Source organism: Acanthisitta chloris, unplaced genomic scaffold (assembly GCF_000695815.1).
Source record: "Acanthisitta chloris isolate BGI_N310 unplaced genomic scaffold, ASM69581v1 scaffold31557, whole genome shotgun sequence".
NCBI lineage: Eukaryota > Metazoa > Chordata > Aves > Passeriformes > Acanthisittidae > Acanthisitta > Acanthisitta chloris.
Genome location: NW_008684781.1, coordinates 5,928 through 20,189, shown reverse-complemented (window position 1 = coordinate 20,189; position 14,262 = coordinate 5,928). Strand labels below are relative to the sequence as shown.

The following is a 14,262-nucleotide window of genomic DNA, read 5'->3' as shown; positions in this document are numbered from 1 at the left end:
CCTGTGCAGGGCAGGAATTGGACTAGACAATCCTCAAGGGTCCCTTCCAACTCTGATTATTCTGTGGTTCTGTGAAACATCTCCCCTTGGCCAGTCAATGGCACAGCTGGTGCAATGCTTCCTGCAGGGATAAAGGATGGGAGATCCACAGGGGCATTACTGCCTTGAGTAGAAAAGATTTGGCCACTTCAGTAATAGGTACAGTTACCTGCTCCCTATGGACCAAGTCAGCACGATTAACGTGCATCTCCACAAGAAGGTGGCAGAGCATTGAGGCACACCAGGGATGTGGCAATGGAGGCAGCAGTTTCCTGTTGCCAAGTTCTGGCCGCGGAAAGGGAGCACTAGTTGTCTCAGTGAATTTAGGTCTGATTGTCCTAGCTGAAGCTGCAGTGCAATCTAGTTCATGTGTGGGTGGTTGCTCCAGATTTAGCCCTCGGGATCAACTGAAAGTTCGCCCTCAGCTCCTGGGTGGTGTCTGACTGGCAGAGTAAACACAGGCACAGCAATCCCCATCTTCCTCAGGGAGTGTTGTGTTCTGTGTCAGTAACCCCCATCCTTTGAGCAGCTGCATTACTCAGGTATCTGGCATGGCCATGATATGTCAGTGGAGCATTCCCAGGGTGACTGCTGTCATTGATGCATCATGTCAAAGTGGCAAGTCTCACAGATGCTGGTCTCCTGCCCTGAGTCTGTCAAACAGAGCTCATGCACTTTGACGAGGGCACAGGTCAATGCTTGACAGACAGAAAACTGTTGGGCATGTCATTTGGGATATTTCTACATGACAGTGAGTTTTATAATCCTACATGCTGCACTCATGGTCAGGGACATCAAAATTTAGTAAGCTGAGAGTTCTGGGCAAAATGAGTCTATTTCTTCTGTGCTAGAGGCGCCTTGGAATGGATGGCAGAGAAGTTAAGCCATCATTAAACAACACTTGCACTCCAGCAGCACGCACAGTTCTAGTGCAGGGAGGTCAGTGTACCAGGTTAAACACAGCTGAACTCCTGGGACTGAGTCATTACTCAACATCTTCTACAGTGTCTCACTTAGAAGGAGAAATCAGCAGTGGAGTCAGATGTTTTCTTGGATACAATCCTATACACTTAGCAAATAGGCAGAAGACCATTTTTTTCCCCCCTGAAAGCAGCATACCCAAAATAAAATGACTCTTTGCTTACAGCTCTATAGGTCTTTTCCAGACAGCCCCAAAGATCCCTTAGTAATCCTCTGGACCACACTCCTAATGGTATAATGTCCTTTTTTTCCTGCTCCTATATGACTTTTACTGCTTTTAGGTCTTTTCACTGTGTAATTTCACTTAGCTTTTTTTTTGGAATGAGCAGACACGTGCCAGTATGTGAGGGGAGGCTCATGTCATTGCACTCCTCTGACTTCCATGAAGAAATGGAACAGCTTTATCCAACTGACTAAATAGAGGCATGATGACAACTTTACAACACAATAAAGTTGTCTGCAGAAAAAGCACTAGGGCAGTAACCTGGGAGTGGTGTAACAGAAAATAATGGTCAAGGGGAAACATAAGTAGATGCTAATCAAAAATGAAAATTTGAATAATGTGCAACAAGGTACAAGTTGCTTAGAAAACAGAGAAGTCCATCCCATCCTAAAGTTCCAAGCAGGATCAGGATATGATGGTAACCTGCTGTCCTGGGTTGCAGTGTGGGGGTATCCAATGGTATGTATTCTATTATCATCTCCACAAGTTGTCCCTCCCTCAGGGCAATCCTGATGGCTCCCTCAGGGGCTGTCTCTGATCAAGGGGCTGCCAAGGACCCATGCATGGCACATCCTCCCAGTGATCCTTATTGCCTTGTCCCATGGTGAGGTGACTCACCCCAGGGGTGGGGAGCCAAACATACTCACAGGTGTATAAGCTGGGGTTTGGACCAGCACAGGGAGCCCTTTGCCTGCTGGATTCCCAGAGGACAAGAGCTGCTGCTGGACCTTCAGGAGAGAACCGGATCTGCTGGATCACTGCTCCAACAAACCCATCACTCCAGGAGGACTGCAGCCACCATTTAACTGGACTCCTACTACACCCTGACTGACAGGGTTACTTTCTGACTCTGTCAGGTTATTTTCTGAGTCTGCCAGGTTATTTTTTTTGGTACTGTTGCATTTGTGTTGTTTTGTTGTGTTGTTCATATTAAATTGTACTTCTGACTCAGAGTCTCTCACCAGTTTGCTTTTCAAACCAGCACACCTGCTTTGAAAATTAGTCATTTATGAGTATGTGTCACATTCTGCAGTGATGGCAAGCCACTGTCACTAGTTCCAGCTGCACTGAGGCAGCACTGTGAGAGAATAGAGACATAGTGCATTTACTCAAAGTGGCAGGAGGCACAGAGACTCCTTCCTAACAGCTGTAAATTCCCACCCTGAAGTGAGCCCCCTTAACACCAAGCCTAGCTGAGACACGTGCATCACACAGGAGAGGTGGCAGTTCTGTCTGAAGATACCCGAGCTCAGCAATGCTGAGTAACTGGGCATGGCTCCTGACACCCATCCTGCAGGGAACATGTGTGTGCACTGCTGTGCACACTCACATGCCTTTGTCCCTCATCAGCTTGGCAGATCCCAGCCTGTAATATACTCTTGTAATACCATCTTGGCTGCTTCCCAAAAGGAAGGATGGAGTGACAGTCAGACCATAATGGGATTGCACAGTGGGGAAGAATGACCTGTCTTCTACCAAGCAGCATAAGCAGTGCCCACTTGGCGCGTGTGAAGGTGTGTAATGACAGAGATCCCAGAGCCCCACCAGTCTGCCTCTCTGTGCAGCATCATGAACTGGCTGCAATGAAATAAGCCTTTCCATGAGGGACAGAATGCTCAAGAAAACCAAGGGATGCACTTGGAAATCCTTTACAGGTATGTACTTCTTAATTAGTTTGCTTTGTTGCCTGCACTGTGCCTTTCAGAGTTAACAGACATCAGTGACTTAGAGCTACAAATCTGCTTAGAGCAAGGGAAGGAGGTTAGTGTAGGCAGGAGGGCTGCTGTAGGAACAGTTTAAATTGCAAATTGTTACATCCAATCTACCTCCCTTTGGAAACCTCAGGAAAATAACTAGTTTAACATAAAATTATTGTTTGTCATCTAGGTCTTGGTGCTGCAGAAATGACAAGGCCACTTTGATTTAGCTGGAGAGGAAATGTGAAAGGTAATGCCATGTGCAAATTAAAACCCTTTTATCCTGACATCAATCTCTTAAGCAGGAGGCTGTCAGGAAGAGGCAGTTTTGTTAACACATGTCTATCCGGACAGACCTATTGCTTTGCACAACAGCAGGATAAAATTCAGCATTTAATCATTTTTTTCAGTTTTATTACTTAAGCTATGACTTCACAGTCTTCACCTTCAGCAATTTGCATACAAGAACAATTACAGTAATTAACCAGCATAGACCATGCTACAAATTACCCCCAATTACCACTCCAAATGTTTCTGTGCCCTGTACCAAACTGTCTGCAGCAGTACACGAGTTGCTCTCTCCTGGCAAGCTCCTCTCCTGGCCTTTCCCCATCCACACAGCTCAGTGGCTGCTCAATCCTGTGCTGCCCCTGTCACTCCCAGGCCCTTCCCTGAAGGCAGCCTTAGCCAGACACCTGCTCACCTCTCATCAGGTCCATGTGCTGCACAAAGCATCTAGGCTGCTTCCCCTTGGTCTATCAAGTCTCCTTCAGCTTTTTGTTTTCTGGCTCTTGAATATGTCTAAGCTTAACAGTGGAAATCAATCTGTCTGCCAATATGTATTTCAGCCATGCAATGAGCTGTGCTTCTCTTTCAGACTATCTCAATTTCCCTATGTTTCCATCTTATACAGCTTCTGTACTGCACTAGGACACAAATCCTGTACTTCCCTCTGAAATAGCACACCCACTGTGTCTTGGGCACAAATGTTAACAATGTAGATATTTTCAGAGTAAGTCTCTGCCCTGAAACAGCTTCCATTTGGAATGTCAGCAGGTATGTTTTGCTTGCTGAGGGAATATGCATGGCACTTTTTTTTCCCTGCAGTCTAATTACACAAACAGCTGTGGGTTTAGATATCTGCCTTGGTAGTATAAAGCTATGTACTCTGATTTATTTGCCAATATGTGATGTTCTCCTCAAAAAATCAGTACTTGAAGTATTGTTGATCAGTACAGCAGATAAACTTCTAAAATTGTCTCAGAAGTAAGTCTGCTGAAGAACTACTTTGAGGCAAAATCTTTGCGTAAGAATGATTTGCACAGTTAGAAACTTGAAGAAAACTTCCCTCTCTGCCTTGTGGCTTTCTGTCTCTCTCTAAAAGTCTCCAAGCCCTGAAGGACCTATGCTCTATTTATGCATCTGTATCTTTACTGCTGCTGTAAAACTTACAGAAAACCCTCAGGTAAGGAGGTTAACATTGAAACACAAATATGTAACATGGACAAACACATGTTACTCCCATGTATTGCCATGTTTGAATGTTTATCTCTGATTTGAATATGGAACCACAGCAGGAGCCCCAGGAATCTGTCTCTGACACAGAGGCTTTTTGTTGTCTTTCTCATCATACAGTGCAGCCACATTGGACCTAGGAAACAAGAAAATAAGAATTAAGGTATTAGTTATATTAGCAGATGTTCACATGGTCACAATCATTGCACATTTTCATCTGCATGTTTAAAAATGGCAACACAGACTAGTGCACAGCATAGTGCACAGTGCTCTGGAGGAAAGTGACACAGCGGGTTAAGGTAGATGGAAAAAAATCTCATCCTCACTGTTTGGGTTCACCATCAGGGTTGGAATGTGCTTGGCTGGAGATCTTTGTCCCTTTATATGTATGGGTGTATCAATTTCAGTCAGATGTCACAAGTTTCTTTTGCTTTGAGCTCTAGATACTGTGAAACACAGACCAACAAGACACAGACTGAGGGGCATTTTCTTGCAAAACCAAGGGAAGAGATGAGAGATCAGGGCCTAATTTCCCTCTTATCTAACAGGGTGACTCCAAGAGAACCCCAGGGAAGTCAGTGGTGTTGGAGCACTGTAACAACAGGTGCTAAAGGGTTTTCTTCTGGGAGTGGTTTCCAGAAATATGAAAAGATACAGGCACAGTGGAGAGACTGAAGTTTAAGGTTCACCCAGGCAAGAATTAGCCTTCATGCTTACTGGAACACCTGACTTGGGAATGACAAATACACTGAACTGGGAGCAAAGTCCTGTAATAAATAAACCTTGTTTCAGTCATTTCCTCCTTTGTGCAGTGCAGAACTAGCACTTGGTGAGGGATCCCTTAATGGCACCAGTGCCAGTCGCACCTTCCTTTTCCTTCTTACTCCAATGTTTATGAAAAAGAGGGAGCTAAGCTGCAGAAGCCAGACAGTGAAGATTTCTTCTGGAAAGGTAAATTTCCATCCTGTGGGCTGCAGTGTGGTTGATGGTGCTGCATTACCTTGGGAGGAAGAGCCACAGAGAGCCAGGCACCATCAGAAACCAGCTCGGGGGGTGGCCACTTGGCACTGCACTGGGAATAAGCATTTTAAATGCTGGAACCATGTACCCTGGGATTATCTGGGACCTCCTCCCTACATGTCCATCCTTGGCTGCTATCACAGGCTGGATCTGGAGCTAGCAATCCCTTTGCTGTGACACACTCTGGCTGACTCCATGTCTGTGTGTGCCACTCCCTCTTTGCTCAGGATCGACATTTCTGCTCTATTGCAGTATTCTGGTTTCTGGTGCAGATGAGAAACTCTCTGTCAGTGATAGTCACTGACTGTGGCCCATTTTTGGCCTATGTTTGCCAAGAACCATTCTTCTGTACCACCCTGCATCACTTACAGTAATAAGCCATCACATTGTTGAAGTTAATATGCAGATCCAGTTCCTGAGTCCTGAACAAGAACATGAGGATTTTGCTGTAAGAGTAACTGATTAAGAAAGACCGAAGTTTCTTCTTGAGACAGGATTAAAAATGATAGAAAACCCTCAAGCAGCCTGAAAGAAAACAGTCATGTTGCACTGCTAAATGTTCCTAGGTTCTGTGCTACAAAATGTGCACAGTAAATGGGTCTAGCATCTGGTTGAAGGAAGCATTTGATTGAGGGAGCTATTTAGTAAGAAAATGTGCACAGTCACCTCTTCAGGGCTGAGAGCATCTCCAGGGTTATGTGGTAGAACTCAGACCATCCTTTTCAGACCTCAGTGTTGCAGGTTCTTTGCTTTGGGTAGATGGTGTCATTGTCTCTACGTTGGGTGTAGCTTATTGATCAGTTCTGCTATAACAAAATACAGAAACAAAATTATTTTAAGGCATGCTGCTGTTATGTTTTACCAGGAAACTCCAGAAGGAAGCCCTTGTTCTGTTCTGATCAAAGCCCTTTTATGGCCTAACGTTCTATTCTTGGTACTACAGGTTGCATAGAGTGATCTGAAACATAATGGTGCTTTTCAGAAAGGTAAGTCCTACTCTTTGCTGTGATTTACTGATTAGTCTGAGGCCAAAAGAGAAGAAAATGACCTTAACATCATGGTTTAACTCAAAAAGAAAGTAGCAGTAACCCAGTACCAACAAGGTACTTTCCTAGACTAGGGAAGCAGACAAGCCTTGCCTGACCTGGCCATGCTCTTGTTGAGCAGGTGACCTCTATCACAAGGTGTGGCACTGAAGTCACACAGATTACCTCTGGAGTTTTACTGAACACAAATGAGGGCTGTTAGTCTTGTAACAGTCTTCATAACCTCCCACAATATTTACAGGTGCTTGACACTGGTTAGTCGGTTTTAAATGTAAACCCACCCAGTATTTGGAGAGGAAAATGAAAAATTTTCTTCAGTAAAAGCATTGAAACTTTGACAGTAAATGCTACAGTATGTAACAAAAGTTGTCTAGGACAAGGCACAGCTAGAAAGCTGATTGAAGTTCTGACCTACAACTTTGTTCAGTTTTTATTCCATCTTTCTGTACAAATCTGTACTAGTGCCTGGAGCACGAGCAGGTGTTCCTGTGGGCCTGGAGTAGGGGAATATAACCAGGATACTAGCACAGGCAACACCAAGATGCTGCTCATTCCTGGGAAAGGGCAGCTGTGGCTTCCTGCAGTGACAGCAAAGCAGTTCTTGCATGCCCTGCAGAATGACAGAATGCTGCCAAGCCCCTGCAGATGTGAAGAGCTGGGCTGGCTAAAGAATGTCAGTGGGCCAGAGCAGGAAGAATATATATAAAAATCCTTGTAACAGAGCACTCTACGTTTCCAGGCATCCAGTCTGTACACCTCTTTGTTTCCCTTTTTCCTGGTTTTATGTTCTCTCATGAAAGAATACAATAGCTCAGTGAGGCTGCCTGTGCCCCCTGCCAGCCTCTGGGAGGTAGTAAAGCTTCATGATTGCTGTTCTTGTAAAAGGTGTTGCCTCATTTCCTCTTGTGAGACAGCTGTGTTTGATGACTTGTCCAAAGTCATGTTCCAGGTCAGCTGTGGAGCTGGGAGTAGAACTCAAAGGTCTGAGACTGTTTGCCTGCTGCTAAAGAAACAAAATCACTAAAAACTGAAGACTGAGATCTGTGTCTTTGAGCTACAAGGCATCAAGTATGTCACTGTACCTGACAGTAGCTTTTTTTCTTCCCAGGGTGATCATGTGTGGCTGGACACTCAATCAAACAGTGAATTTAATGTCCCTATTGGGGCAGTAGTGAAGGAATCTGACTCAGGACGGATCTTGCTGGAGGATGATGAAGGCAAGGTGGGCTATGCTATAACTGAAGCCTTGAGCAACCTGATCTAGTGAGGAGTTGTCCCTGCCCAGGGCAGAGGGTTGGGGTTGGATGATCTGTGAGGTCCATTCCAACCCCTAAGTTCTATGATTCTATGATAAACTTCTGTAAAAAATGAACATAACATTTAAAAGTACCAGTGACAAAAGAATGGCCCTGCTGAGTCAGACCAAAGCCCCATCTAGCCAGGTGGTCTGACTCTGATAATGTCTGGCAGGGTATACTGAAAGAAATAATATAAAAGTCAGTCAAGCATAGGGTGATGCTCTGACCTCCCCAGGCCCTATGAAGATTCAGAGCTTCTGAGGTAGAGGTTGTATCTGCATAGTTAAGAAGGACATGGACAGGCTCCAATTCCTAAATTTGGTAAGGCTTTAGGTGAAAAAGTGATCCTGCTAAAGTCAGCTGGGGGTCCCATACAATGTTGTAGCTGTGATGACCTGACAGAGCTGCACTCTGAACAGTCTTAAATTCAGTGATAACCAGAGCCCACTTGAACAGCTTCATTCAGTGTTTCAAATCCTGGGGAGCACCAAACCAGTTAACTTCTGTTGTTCGGTCACCTGTCTGTTAGAACATGACACTGAAGCTTCCTCTGGTCTCACCAGTTCTCCTTCACTTGCCTCTGAGCCACAGCACCACACAGTAAAGTCAGGGCCTTGTCTTTTGCAGGAGCACTGGATCACAGCGCGGAACATGCACGTGGTGCGCCCGATGCACCCGTCCTCTGTCCACGGGGTGGAGGACATGATCCGCCTGGGGGATCTCCACGAGGCTGGCATGGTGCACAACCTCTTCATCCGACACCAGGAGCACAAAATTTACGTGAGTGCCAAGGCCACTGGGCCAGCTCACTTTCAGGAACAACCTACACACTTAGCAAGTGACCTGAGCAGCCTGTGAGCCTTTCCCACATAGGACCCTCTGCTTCCTTTACTGATTGAGGGTGCCAAGGGACACAAGACAGTTTTTCTCTCCTTTCATTTGAGTGCTTTGGCTGTGAAGAAGAGAGCTAACAGCAGAATTTGCAGGCACAGTGCAGGGTAGTGACCTTGCTTACTTTCTCCTAGAGTGTTCATTTCCACCAGCCTCTGACAGGGAGCTAAATCCAGCCCATGTTGCTGTTTGTGCTGCTGTGACAGAGGATCAGGCTTTTCCATCCTTTGTCTCCTATGCTATATACAACACAGGAGAGGAGCTGCCTCTTACAACACAGGTGGTAGTGTAAACAAGGACTGATTTGATAGATGCTGCAGTTATAACTACCAAGGTGCACCAAGACCTGTTATGTACCAAGACATGTTATATCAGACTCCAGCAGTCTGCAGCTGTCTTAGGTAGTTCTTGAAAAACATTACTGCCTTGGATTTCCAGAGCCTTCATCAGCCTCCTTCATTTCAATGGTGCTGCTGTTTACAAATGACTGTATGAATAACACAACCATAACTTTGCCCATTAGCAAACTTCAGCTACATCTGCCCTAGAACACAAAAGCAGCTTAACAAAACAACTGCAAAAAAGCTAACGATAACACAAAAATTCCAGGTCAAATTGGACTTTCCTGTGATTTAGCTTGAGACAGAGAACTCAGCTGTGATTTGGCAAGGAAATTATAACTAACATTCCTCCTTAGGCAAAAACCTTCATATCCTGGGATGTTCAGCAGTTTATAGGGAGGAACTGGGCTCTCAGCCTCACCTAAGTGCTCCTATGACCTCCCAGGCTTCCCTCCTCCCTCTGTTTAGATTTATACTGCAAGTGGCTTTGGTTATATTCTAATTTGCAGGTTTGCTGCTAGAGGTGGCACTCATAACTGTTTTCCAGACTTACACAGGATCGATCCTGGTAGCAGTGAATCCATACCAGCTGCTGCCCCTCTACACAGTGGATCAGATCAGACTGTACTGTAACAAGAGGATTGGAGAGCTTCCACCTCATGTCTTTGCCATTGCAGACAACTGCTATTTCAACATGAAGAGGAATAAGAGAGACCAGTGCTGCGTGATCAGGTGACTGGACCAGGAGAGGGCGAGTAGCAGAACTCAAGCTTAGCATAGTTTTGGGGACACAGGAGACTTTCCAAATGGGAGGGCATAGATGAGACAACAGGAAGGAAATGTTTTCTCCCCTGATACTCCATTTTCAGTTAGGGCTGCAAAAGGCAGAACACAAACAAGGAGTTTCTGAAGTCCATTGCTTCCTCCCAGAATCACGTTACATGTATTTTCTGAGACTAGACATTTTCTCAAGAGAAATAACCTCTGCTAACATGAGGATGGAGGGGAGCTTTTTTCATCCTATAAACAATCCATTTTCTGTTTGATATCAGTGTGAAGAACCAGAAAGTCTCATTGCAATAATATCTGATTATAGCTGAGGCAACTCAGTTGATGTGCTAGGACTAGCACTGACAAGCTTATAATGCATTAAACAAAAGCAAGTGCTCATTTCATTTGCACTGGTACAGAAATTCTTCCATGGATTTTCTTGGGTTCAGTTGGTGGGAGAATTTAGTCCTCAGCCTAAGTCTAAAAAAACAACTTAAGTTGTAGCAGGTAAGATGATGAAAGACTAAAATTCTCTGTCCCCACATGAAAGACAGTCTGATCTATCACTCAGAGTAAATATGTGAGATTTTTTTGTTTTTAAACTTGATCTGCCATTTTGCCACCCTAGCTGAGAAAGAGAAAGGAAACCTGTAATGCTCTTGTTTCTTACTGCAGTGGAGAATCTGGAGCTGGGAAGACTGAAAGCACAAAGCTAATACTACAGTTTTTGGCAGCTGTCAGTGGCCAACATTCCTGGATAGAGCAGCAAATCCTAGAGGCCAACCCCATTCTGGAAGGTGGGTTATTTAGCAAACATGCTCAATTCACCACATTTATCTCAGGATTTTTGTATCAGAATAAAAATAATGAGAAACAGACATTTGAACCATTTTATCTGCATAACTGCTAAACCCTTGCAGCACTGGTGATGCAGAGCAGTAGTTCTCTGTACCTTTCTGCCACGTCCCCATGAAACCCACAGCAGCTCCCACACTGTAGGAGGAGGTGCCACTATAGTTTGCAACCCAGATCTGCTGGGAGCACAAGATTCCTTGGCAGTGCAGAGCCCAAGGTAAAGACCCCTGGTTTAGCATTTGCCCTAGATAGTGGCAAAGTGACTGGCCAAGCATGAACATATCTATAAGGGAGCTCCCTGAGACACCTGTCTTGCTCTGGAGAAGGATAAAATGTGTCCCAGTAAATCCTTCTGGAGGTCTTCAGACTTTCCCAGCTCTCTTGGCCAAATAAAGAACCACATTTGGATCATCTGGAAATGTTTTTTTAGCACCTAATTATCTGGATGCCCAGTATGCCTGCCTCTCTCTTCAGCCTGAGACCAGTCATTCCCTAGTGCCTGTCCCACTGCCATTTGGAACACAACGTGTGAAATACCAGCAGCCAAAAAGAAGGGCATAAAAAAATAGACTTGATGTTCATTAACTGCAGTAATCCAGATACTATCTCTGTCCCTTGCCCATCAGCTTTTGGAAATGCCAAGACAATTCGAAATGACAATTCCAGCCGCTTTGGGAAATACATTGATATCCACTTCAACCAGAATGGTGTGATAGAAGGAGCTCGGATAGAGCAGTTTCTCCTGGAGAAGTCCCGGGTTTGCCGGCAGGTGAGGGCACTGCCAGGTGTACACTTTGCCTGCCTGGTACAAGCTTATGCTCACAAAGCTGTCCATTGGCCTATTTCTCTTTTTTTTAGGCTCCAGAGGAGAGGAACTATCATATCTTCTACTGCATGCTAATGGGGATGAATACAGAGCAGAAAAAGATGCTCAATCTGGGCACTGCTTCAGAGTACACTTACCTCACTATGGTAATAGTCTCTGCTTTCTTCTCCATTATCCCTCTGCCCTGTGCTTCTCCCAGTGAGCAGTTACAATCACTAGGAGCTGCAGGTGGGTAGTTACCAAGTGTGAACAGTCCTTTCCTTAGAGCACCAGAAGCAGTAACACCAAAAGTGCTGAGAGACTGTTTCAGAGACCAGTGGGAGGCAGCTTGTGGCAGGTCAAAGCTTCCTATTAAAGTCAGGCTTAGAGACATAAAGGACATCTCAAAGTACATGAGAAATATCCCCCACTTTCTCAGGCACTCAGATTTCAGAGGAATGCAAGGGATCTCATGCTGGGAAGAATGCAAATCAGGTGTGTACACCTTAGAGGAAAGTGAATAAGCAGAAGTAGTGCCAAGAATCCTAGTCCCTGTGGCTAATAACTCTTACATACATAATCCAGGCAGCTGGAATTCCATGTAACCTCCAACAGCTGATGTTTATATCCCTGTCTGGGTTTATGTTGCCACAGTGGCAGCTGTGGAAAAAATGGAGCTAACTCCTGCTGCTACTGAAATTAGTGGGAGCTGAGCATCCAGTTTCAAAGGAAATTAGATCAAGTCTATAATCTGTTTCTGGAGGCTCAAAAGCAAAACTATTAAAGTTGCTGGAGATTTTGTCAAATGTAATGAAAACAGTTTCAAAATGGCAGTGATCTTGCAGCAAAAGCTGATGAGTGCAATTAGTGCAATCCACACATAGGCCCTTGTCAGAAGTAGCAAGGATAAAAAAGGGCATTTCCCCATCTCCATTAGGGCTGAAAATAGTTTCTATCAGGAGCAGCATCCTAGGACCTGCTGTGCAGGCTTTGCTCAAGGCTCTTCTGATGCTGCCTTGGATGCTTCCATTTGCTTTCCACTAGAACTTAATACTTGTATTTTGAAATTTGCCTTCTCCTGATCCAATCCCACTTGATTTGATTTGAGATGAGGGCTTTTAATTGTCCATTGACAAGGCAGAGAGGAAACCAAAGAAACAGGCATGGTAACCTTGTCAAAGCTTCCTGTCCTTCTATGCTCCAGAGCAGCTTTCCACATAGCTTTTCCTTTTGGCTTCCCCAGTATTCAGTCCAGCCTTGGAGAAATGCATTGTTTAGCCCTCTGCTAACAGGTTCTTCTTTAGAGTAAAGATGAAGGAAGAAACAACCACGGGCAGATGATATAGAATGTCTAAATAGGTTTCTACTTCGTGTCTTGTGGCAAGTGACTCACAGGGTAGCCACGCTGTGTACAAGGATTTCCTAGCCTGCAAGTTCCTTTCTTTCCTGTGTGGGTTCAGGGAGGATTTTCCTTACCTGTGGGTGTGGTGTCTTGCAGGGCAACTGCATGTCCTGCGATGGCCGGAACGACGCGAAGGATTACGCCCACATCCGCTCGGCTATGAAGATCCTCATGTTCTCAGATTCTGAGCACTGGGACATCAGCAAGCTGCTGGCTGCAATCTTGCACCTAGGGAATGTAGAGTTTGAAGGTAAACTCAGCATTGCCTGTCCTTGCCATTCCTCAGGCTTGATGGTAAAGGCCTCAAGGTGCGTCCTTTAGGTGCTTCCTGCTCCCATCTGCACAGATCAGGTGCTGCTGCTGTGCCCTGTATAAATGGGTGAGCAGAGCTGTAAGGGCAGGCAGATAAGCACCATGAAATTCTCATTTGTGACTCCCTGCCTAGTGCTTTGAAAAACAGCATCTTATTATCCTTCTGTCACACCATCAGCTTACCACCATTGTCAGTAGGCCCTTATCACACAAACTGAAACAACAGAGAGTACAATGCCATGTGACATGTGCTGACTGTTGTGCTACACAAGCCAGAGTGGTTGTGATAATAGCAGTTATCCTCCTGGCTAGGTCTGGGGGACAGTCTGGGGGACACTCACCTGCATTGGTGCAGTTTCGGTATGGACAGGCGCAGTGTGACACTCACCAGCTGGATGCCAGAAGCTCTCACATTTTAGAAAAGAACTCACTTTGTGATACAAAGGGCCCACACAGTGCTGCCAGCTGGATTCTTTGGAGTAACACTGGCTGCTAAAAACTAGGGATTTCCCTCATTGCTTTCTGTTGTCTATATTTCCAAGAAGACAGATAAACAGAAAAAAATATTTTCAGAAATGCATTTTCTGGAGTCAGATACCACTTCCCCATGTCCCCAGTAGCTACTAATTAAAATTAATAATCCTGTCAGTTTGACTGCTACTTTTAGCCTGATGTTCTGGAGTTGTGAGGGCCCTGTAGGTCCCAGGATCCCTGGGTGAAATCAGCACTTTCCTTAGTAAAATGATCAAATGTGAGTTTCCAAAGAGAACTGAGTGCCTTGCCACATTCCCAGAGCTACTGGATCACAGACAAAGGGCTGCACTAACAGCACAGCCCCCCAGTGTAGCAGAAATGGCTTCCCCTGAGACTTACTGTGTCCTCATTGCAGCTGCTGTGTATGACAACCTGGACTGCTCCGACGTGATAGACTCACCACACTTTTCAATCGCCACCAAACTGCTTGAGGTAATAGACTCTCACCTTCTGCTGCTGGTTCTCTCCTTCACCCTTGTTCCCTGAGCACACTGAAGGAGCACATCTCTGCAGAGTGTTTGTGTAGGGATGC

At 45.2% G+C, this 14,262-nt stretch overlaps 1 protein-coding gene across 1 annotated transcript in view; it reads left to right on the top strand.

The window, feature by feature from the left end:
- Positions 1 to 7,435: 7,435 nt before the first annotated feature.
- LOC103806760 (unconventional myosin-VIIa-like) overlaps positions 7,436 to 14,262 on the top strand; it is a gene marked incomplete at both ends in the record, with an annotated part of 12,124 nt that continues 5,297 nt past the window's right edge. The window contains 9 exons of the mRNA XM_009079467.1: positions 7,436 to 7,470; positions 7,630 to 7,743; positions 8,447 to 8,599; positions 9,599 to 9,783; positions 10,498 to 10,619; positions 11,304 to 11,446; positions 11,536 to 11,649; positions 12,981 to 13,134; positions 14,086 to 14,162. Of these exons, the coding sequence (XP_009077715.1) occupies positions 7,436 to 7,470; positions 7,630 to 7,743; positions 8,447 to 8,599; positions 9,599 to 9,783; positions 10,498 to 10,619; positions 11,304 to 11,446; positions 11,536 to 11,649; positions 12,981 to 13,134; positions 14,086 to 14,162 (1,097 nt within the window). The remainder of the gene's footprint in view (positions 7,471 to 7,629; positions 7,744 to 8,446; positions 8,600 to 9,598; positions 9,784 to 10,497; positions 10,620 to 11,303; positions 11,447 to 11,535; positions 11,650 to 12,980; positions 13,135 to 14,085; positions 14,163 to 14,262) is intronic.